This window comes from Octopus bimaculoides, chromosome 6 (assembly GCF_001194135.2).
Source record: "Octopus bimaculoides isolate UCB-OBI-ISO-001 chromosome 6, ASM119413v2, whole genome shotgun sequence".
Lineage (NCBI taxonomy): Eukaryota > Metazoa > Mollusca > Cephalopoda > Octopoda > Octopodidae > Octopus > Octopus bimaculoides.
This window is the reverse complement of record NC_068986.1, coordinates 39,701,252-39,710,495: the sequence shown is the minus strand read 5'-3', so window position 1 is coordinate 39,710,495 and position 9,244 is coordinate 39,701,252. Positions and strand designations below refer to the sequence as shown.

The window sequence follows — 9,244 nt, the reverse complement described above, 5'->3', positions numbered from 1 at the left end:
CTACAAGTTCAGTTTTTAGTCGGCTGCAAACATCATTGAAATATGCAGAAAAGCAATATTACACGCTATAGGAATGAATAAAGTTAAAAGTATTATGTGAAAAACATCACTAGAATAAATAAATTTTATCCATGCGAACGATGTTAGAGAACAGTCCGTGCTAATACTTCTTCAATATGGCCACTATAAATAGATTTCAGTCGATTATATCTAACGCTTTTCATATATCTATAACTAGTTTAACTGCTACCGTTGTTGACAAGAACAATTAGTATTACCGTACGGTTTGCATAATGACAGAGAGTAGCGACGGAATTGCTTCCAGTCCGGAATCCTATCTTGGTAAGTCATCAATAATCAAAATAGAATTCACATCTAATTCGCTATATTTCAAATTTATTCGCTTCCGTTTTCGGAACGAAGTCATGCATAAGAGGGAATTTGTAAGCTGACTGTTGCTAGGCAACGACGGCTCAGCGCCTCAATGGACTTCTATATTGTTATGTTATGTTACGATTTTGTAATATTCAGCTGTGTTTCGGCATATTTAGTTAATGTACGATTCGTAATTCTTAGTCGAAAATAATATAAACATTATGATAAAGGTAAATAAACAAAAGTTATTTCCAAATAGGAAAGAAATAGTGCATACAGTCTGTTCAGTATTTGGACGTTAGTCTCAAAATATTTCCCGTTCAATTTATTACTGATTTTTAAAATATTTTTTTTCTCCGTCAAAAGTCCACAAATGTATATAAGGAAAGGAGAATGTGATTGTGTGATCTTCATGCCTTTACCCAAGAGTATTAGAAGCGTAAATTAACCTTTTTAATAGCATCGCATCGCAGACGGCTTCTGATTATTTTGAACAAAACCTTCCATTTAAAATTGTTAGTAATGAAATTTAAAACATTTTGTTATAATTCTTTGTTAGAAGCTTTTGTTCAATGTGATAAAACACCTGCTTCATAATGGAGTCTGTTGTTTTTCTTGCTAAATGCTAAATTTATCCGAATTCTTAATTGTTTTCAAACTGAATTGAAATACATAAGCAACGTATAGCATTAGAAATATAGTCTTAGATATCATAGGAAAAGTTTCCTGGTAATTAGCTACCTTTTACTTTGATATATTCCGTGATATTATGAAAACCGTTTTAGCAAAAGATTTTTAGAATTTTTGTTTCTCTGTTACTACTTACTTGCTCGCTTGGAGCAAACGATTTTGGCAAAACATGTATTGTCAAAACAATGTAAATTTTAATAGATTAATAACTATAGGTATCATTAATACGTTTCCAACCCACTCCTGCAATTATTTGGGTGACATGTAAGGAATTAGCCAATTCGTAGCAACAATTGAAAAATGTGGTTATATGTATACCTTCAAATAACACGTTGAGGTTCAACAGTTTTGAAATAAATTGATGAAATAAATGTTTGCGGAAAAGAAGAGAAATGCTGCAATATTAAAGATGAAAGAAGATATCAATATTTTCTTAAATCAACATGTTTTATTCAAGTTATTTTATTATCAGAAGGTTATTATATTATCCCTGTTGTATATATTTGTGCCTGTTGTATGAGAGAGAAAGAGGGAAATAAGAATTTCTGTTTCTTGTATATTAAAGCCTACATATGAGAAAGAACGATGCGTGTGTGGGATTGTGCGCTGTTTCTCATATAGTGTATGTAAGAGAGATAAGGAATAAAAGCAGATGATGTAAGAGAAAGCTTCGGTTGAAATTACAACCTTATATGTTCTGTAACCTGCATGTATTTCGATGTGAAAACCAAGGCAGTTTTTTGTTTGTTTGTTTTTTATGTTTACCAACATGCAATCACACTCACCGTAAGATGTGATTGGTTTGTATTATAAATCGATAAGTGTTTTGTTTATTTGTGTAGACAGCTTAATACCAGGTGTTTTAAAATGACCACATAGGTAATAATAGCTAAACCATGAATCTAACTGGTATTCCACTGGTTACGATGACGAAGGTTCTAGTTGATCCGATTAACGGAACAGCCTACTTGTGAAATTAATGTGCAAGTGGCTGAGCACTCTACAGACACGCGAGCCCTTAACGTAGCTCTCGGAGAGATTCAGTATGACAGAATGTGACAAGGCTTGCTCTTTGAATTACAGGACAACTCATTTTTGCCAGCTGAGTGAACTGGACCAACATGAAATAAAATGTGGAATCGAACTCACAACCTTATGAACAGGAGATGAATATTCTATCCACTAAGTCATGTGCCACCTGCACAGGAGCCAGTCCAGCGACACTAAGCACCACCAGTGTACAAGTAATGTTCATTTGGTCATTTCCAGTCTTCCATAATAAAAAAAAAGGAAAACACTGTAGCTATGGGGAAATATTATATTGCTTGTAAACAAGAAAACATTGGTGACAGGAAAGGCATCCAGGATGAAAGGCAGAGTCAATCTTGAACACAGACTATAAAGAAATAGAAGAAATGCTACATGGTGTCTCCTCCAACACTCCAATGATTTTACCAGCTCATTACCTTAACAATAGTAATGATAATCCTTTCTTATTTTGGCACAAGGCCAGCAATTTTAGGGGGAAGGGGTTAGTTGATTTTATTCAATCCAGTACATTATTTTATTGACTCCAGAAGGATGAAAAACACAGTCAACCATGGCAGCATTTGAACTCACAGCTTAAAGAATCATGCTAAGCATTTTTCATCCAACATGTTCATATTTCTGCTGGCTCCCCACCGTAATAATATTAATAATAATAATAATAATAATAATAATAATAACAAGTAAATGGACGAAAAGGGGAAGGCAAAAATCCTCTGGGATTTTAACTTCCAGACAGACAAGGTATTAGAGCACCAAAGGCTGGATATAGTAACCTTTAGAAGGGACAAAACAAGAGTGTCTAATAATTGACGAGGCAATGCCAGGAGATCAACATATCATCATGAAAGAAAGAAGAAAGTTTGATAAATATGGAGACCTGAGAATTGAGATCGCCAAGATGTGCCAGCTATGAGAGTCAAACATAAAGGTTATCCATGTTGTCATTGGGGCATTGGGTTCAATACTACTCAGTCTGAAAAAAACATCTGAAAACTTTAGAAATACCCTGCAATCTATGTGTATTGCAGAAGTCAGCATTACTTGGAACTTCACACATATTGCGTAAAGTACTGTCTGTCTGAGGTCCTTGTTGTGACTTGACAAACAGTATGAACCCCCGGTAGACACAGTATCTTCAATCAACAACTTCATGATATTGTATACTATGTGACATCTATAATAATAATAATAATAATAATAATAGATGCACTGGGAACAGTAAACCAAGATATAGACAAATGGCTGCAGGAAATTGAAACAGAGTACCCAATAGAGCTCCTACAGAAATTTTGCCTCTTAGGGACAGCAAGAATTATCAGGAGGGTTCTAAGCACTTGGAAAATTGCTAAAAACTTGTGGATACCTAAGGTTACAGGTAGTAACTTGTTATTCACATAATTCCTACCAGGAATAAGACTGAACCTGAACCAAACCAAAATAATAATAATCTTTTCTACTATAGGCACAAGGCCTGAAATTTGGGGGGAGGGGACTAGTTTATTACATCGCCCCCAGTGTTTCACTGGTACTTAATTTATCACACCCCCCCCCCCAAAAAAAGGATTAAAAAGCAAAGTCTACCTCGGCAGAATTTGAACTCAGAACATAGTGACAAGTGAAATACTGATAAGAATTTCATCCAGCATGCTAAAGATTCTGCTAACTCACCACCTTCATAATAATAATAATAATAGTGGTTTCAAATTTTGGGAGAGAGGTTAATTCGATTACATTGACCCCAGTGCTCAACTGGTATTTAATTTATCGACCCCAAAATGATAAAAGGCAAAGCTGACCATGGCAGAATTTGAACTCAGAACATAAAGACGGATGAAATGCCATTAAGCATTCTACCTGGGGTGCTAATGATTCTGTCAGCTCACCACCTTACTAATAATAATAATAATAATGATCCTTTCTACTAAAGGCACAAAGCCTGAAGTTTTAGGGGTGGGACTAGTCAATTACATCGACCCGAGTGTTCCACTGGTACTTAATTTATTGACCCTGAAAGGAGGAAAAAGCAAAGTTGACCTTGGTGGAATTTGAACTCAGAATGTAGTACTGGGTGAATTGCCACTAAGCACTTTGTCTGGCATGCTAATGGTTCTGCCAACTCACCACCTTAATAATAATAATAGTAATAATAATAATAATAATAATAATAATAATAATAGTAATAATAATGATTTGAGATTTTGGCACAGGACCTGCAACTTTGGGGGAAGGGATACATCAATTCCATTGACTCCAGTGCTCTACTGGTACTTATTTTATTGACCCTGAAAGGGTGTAAGGTAAAGTCGATCTCAATGGAATTTGAACTCAGAATGGAAAGCGTCAGATGAAATACTGCTAAATATTTTGTCAAGTGTAGTAACGATTCTGACATCTCAATAATAACAAGAAAAAGAAGAACCCATGGGGATGTAGCAGGACAGAAATAAAACTGATGAAGGTGATAATTAAGACACTATTGATGATGATGATGATGATGATCTTGATAGTGGATGGTGATGGTGGTGGTGATGATGATGATGATATGGTGGTGGTGGTGACTACAACAATAGCAATGGTAATGAATATAAGTACGATGACAGTGGCAGTTGTAGTAAATGCAACAAATTAAATTATTGTTGGGGATATTTTTGCATAATTCAATTACTAAGTGTTCCAATTTTCTCACAATTTTTCCCCGATTCCATGGTGTACCAATGTCAGTAACAACATTCCTATAGCCTTGACCCCCTCTTCGTTTCTTGCAGAGAATTAGATGCACGTAATTTAACAAATTATTGATTCTGCACCAGAAGATACTCTGAAGTGATTAGTTACGATCCTGAAAAATATTCTTTCTCCTTTTGAAAGTCATTTGTATAATAATAATAATTTCAAGCACAATGTAATTTTACTACTATTTCCAGTTTTAGATTTATTAATCATATTATGTAATTTAAAAAGAAAATAGGTTATGCTATAAAAAGTATAATAATTATTGTGATTATCGTAGAGATATTTATTTTTCTGTTTTTTAAGAGTAGGATATTTTCTTCAATCATATTAACAAAATAATTACAATTATTTAGTTAATTTGGTCTTGAGGAATGAGCCGTGTCCATAGCTTTTGCAGAACCTTGAAGTTGATATCCACTGTATTAAATTACTTTTTAAGAAAATCATCAGGTAGCTGTGGAGGGTATGGAAATGCAAAGTATATTAATCTGATAATGTAGTGTGATGTAAATACTTTCTTAGCCTCGAGATGCTTTTGGGAACCGGTGCTTAGCTTCGTAAAGGACTGCACTATTTTCTTTGATTGGATTACTGAAAAATATCCATCAAATATCTGTACAAAGTATGGATATGACAGTAAGATAATTTCGTAATGTAATGTGATGGAAATGTCTTTTAAGTCCCAAGGTTTTTTCTGAAGTAGATGAGAGATAAATTTAACATTGAATGAGCCAAAGAACATCTGTATCAGTGGTTCTCAACCAAGAGTCCATATGAACCTTGGGATCCATGATATTCATGGGGGTCCATGCAAGCAATATAGTAAATTGGGGATCTACACTAGTATTTTAAAGGTTCATAAAAACATTTTTCTCAATTTCTTTCTCTAATGTTTTACATAGTTCAATCTACACAAGTTATTGTGTGAAAAGCAAAATAGGAATTTTGGAAGAAGTATCTGTAAAACTAGTTTTTAAACTTTGAGAAGCTATGGGGGTCCACCATCATCATCATCATCATCATCATTGTTTAACGTCCACTTTCCATGCTAGCATGGGTTGGACGATTTGAATGAGGACTGGTGAAACCAGATGGCTACACCAGGCTCCAATCTGATTTGGCAGAGTTTCTACAGCTGGATGCCCTTCCTAACGCCAACTACTCCGAGAGTGTAGTGGGTGCTTTTACGTGCCACCGGCACGAAAGCCAGTCAGGCAGTACTGGCAACGGCCACGCTCAAAATGGTGTATTTTACGTGCCACCTGCACAGGAGCCAGTTCGGCGGCACTGGCAACGATCTCGCTCAAATGTCTTTACACGTGCCATCCGGCTCAAGTGCCAGGAAGGCGATGCTGGTGCATAGGTAAAAAAAAAATATTGTGAACCACTGATCTATACAATCACTTGTCCTACGAGAAGTAGCAGTCAAACTTGACTTCAAATTTCAACCTTCATTTTTGGGATAATCAAGTACTGAAATATATATGCCATGAAAGAAATTGGAATGTTCAAGACTGGAATGTTGGTAGAATGATAATAATTCAACATTTAGAAATGGGTAGAATATCATCCAGTTGCTCTATGTCCATGTTAGAATGTGAAATGTTGTCCTTGGCTAGGTAGAAACATGGTATATGTGAAACAATAGATCTGTGACTTGCATCTTGTCATTCAACCAACTCCCTTTTTACCATAGGGCTATTCAGTTAGATCTGACTTAAAGCAAAACAGCTACTTCAACTATCTCAGGGTAACATTTTCAGATTATTGGAACCTATATCTGACAGCAGATTTGTTGAGCTATTCCTATTGAGAAGTGAGTTTTGCCAGGCTAATTTGTTCTTCATAACATTGCATGGATGTGAAGTTTTCATTGAGATGACTCACTGTGTTAAAGGACTTGCCTCAGAGATGAACTGAGGCAATATACACTAAATAACTGTTAAACTAAAGATGCCTTTAATTTTAGCAATTTTAACTACTGTTAAATTTATCAGAATAAGGCAATTGGGAATGGTGGTTCAGACACAGGTGATCCTGTGCAGTTGACTAGACGTTAAACCTGTTCTGGTGACAGTATGTCTTTTTTTTTTACACTGGGGACAAAGACATGCATGCACAGACATATACACATACAGATCAAAAGAGAGAGAAAGAGACATTACAATTTGATAAATATTACCCATGCCTTTTCTACAGATCGGGCAAGGCCATCTACTCGAAGGGGGTTGTGATTTGTCAGCCTTCCTACTTACTAAGACTTTGGTTATAGCTAGGTTAAGCCTAAGGCCCTTCAATTCTAGACCTTGCTTCCACACCCTAAACTTTGTCTCTAGTTCTGACAGTGACTCAGCTATTAGAGCAAGGTCATCAGCATAGAGGAGCTCCCAAGGGCAGCCTGTTTTGAATTCCTCTGTTATTGCCTGGAGGACTATAATGAATAAGAGGGGGCTGAGGTCTGATCCTTGGTGAACCCCTACTTCTACCTGGAATTCTACACCATACTTGTTGCCAACCCTCACCTTACTGACAGCATCCCTGTGCAGGGCTTGTACAGCTCTATCCAATCACTTGTCTATCCCCAGTTTCCACATTGACCACTAGATAAGGGACTGGGGGACCCTGTCAAAGGCTTTCTCTAAGTCAACAAAAGCCAAGTACAGAGGTTTATCTTTGGCTACATATTTCTCCACACTTACATACATAGATACATACATAGATACATATATACATACATACATACGTACATATATATATATATATATATATATATAAATACACACACACACGCACACACATATGTACATGTATATATACATGCATACATATATATACACGTTGCGGCGAATAAACTATTGTCTAAATTATGCAAAAATGAAAATAACATTCACATCTTGTTTTAACAGATATATTTATCAAAATTACATAAAAATATCCAGTGCTGGTTTGTTTACATCCCTGTAACTTAGTTATTCAGCAAAAGAGACTAATAGAACAAGAAACAGGCTTAAAATGAAAAAGAAATACTGAGGTGTGTGATTTCTTCAATTAAAACCCTTCGGGGTGGTGCCCCTGCATAGCCACAGTCCACAATGACTGAAACAAGTAAAAGAAGATAGAAGAAGCTGTTGCTAATTCAGGCATTAATGGTTTAAGTAGATGGACAATATCCCTTTCCTTTATGTAAAACGTTATTCCATGAAAAGCGTTCAGCTCAACATTCTACATTCACAATTGATTTGTCAATGATACATGGTGTTTAGCATTGCCACTGCTCTCAGCGGTCATCTGCACCTACCCCAGTGGCATTTATGTATAAATGGTAGAGATTGGATTATTGTCTAATAAATGACTTTGTATCAGAGAAATAGAAACAGCACAGTGCCAGTAGTAAAACATGAATCATCCACCCTTCAACAAACCAATATAGTAGTGACTCACAGAAACTGCTGTTTTCATAGTAATGTAACATATCAAAGACAACCAATTGTACATTAACTAAATATATCCAAATGTAAATATAGTTGTAGTAATGGACAGTAGAGAATGACTGCAATACTGGCTGTACATTCAACTTTTATATGTTTAACAGAGAGGCTCTACACGGTTGCTCGATCTGCTAGAAATAGCAGCAAAATCTCTCTCTCAAATTACACCCTACTATCTTAAAAGAGGAAGAATATTTTAGAATATAGTCTTAGCTACTTCATCATCGTCATCATCATCATTTAGTGTCTGTTTTCCATTCTTACATGGGTTAGATGGTTTAAATGGAACTGGTAAGCTGGAGAGTTGCACCAAGCTCCAGTCAGTTTTGGCTTGGTTTCTACAGCTGCATGCTCTTCCTAATACCAACCAATCCATAGAATGTACCGGTTGTCTTTTACATGTCACTGGAACAGGTACCTTTTCTGTGTCACCAGCATGAGTACCTTTAACATTTCGTTACCTCGAAAAGAAAGAAAAAAGAGTGCTTTTGATCATAGGTCTCCACCTATGGACTAAACAACAATACCACTTAATGTGATGGCAAGTTAAGAACCTCTGTGCAGATGGTCTTGTCAGCACACTAGAAATAACAGCCAATCCTCCATCAACTCATAGTCTACTACCATTTATATATATATATATGCCCGTGACACGTGTAAGGATTTTCGAGCGAGATCGTTGCCAGTGCCCCTGGACTGGATCTTGTGCGGGTGGCACATAAAATACACCATTTTGAGTGTGGCCGTTGCCAGTACTGCCTGACTGGCCTTCGTGCCGGTGGCATGTAAAAGCACCCACTACACTCTCAGAGTGGTTGGCGTTAGAAAGGGCATCCAGCTGTAGAAACTCTGCAAAATCAGATTGGAGCCTGGTGTAGCCATCTGGTTTCACCAGTCCTCAGTCAAAT

General features: G+C 36.3%; 1 protein-coding gene across 4 annotated transcripts in view; it reads left to right on the top strand.

The window, feature by feature from the left end:
* Window positions 1-219: 219 nt before the first annotated feature.
* The window catches only part of LOC106874565 (centriolar satellite-associated tubulin polyglutamylase complex regulator 1), a 130,770-nt gene continuing 121,745 nt past the window's right edge, over window positions 220-9,244 (top strand). For 3 of the 4 annotated variants that reach the window (XR_008264404.1, XM_014922342.2, XM_014922340.2), the window contains exon 1: window positions 220-342. Coding sequence is in view for 3 of the 4 variants with exons in the window: in XM_014922342.2 (XP_014777828.1) it covers window positions 294-342 (49 nt within the window). In the remaining variant the exon portion in view is untranslated. The remainder of the gene's footprint in view (window positions 343-9,244) is intronic. The other variant, XM_014922341.2, reaches the window with a different exon arrangement.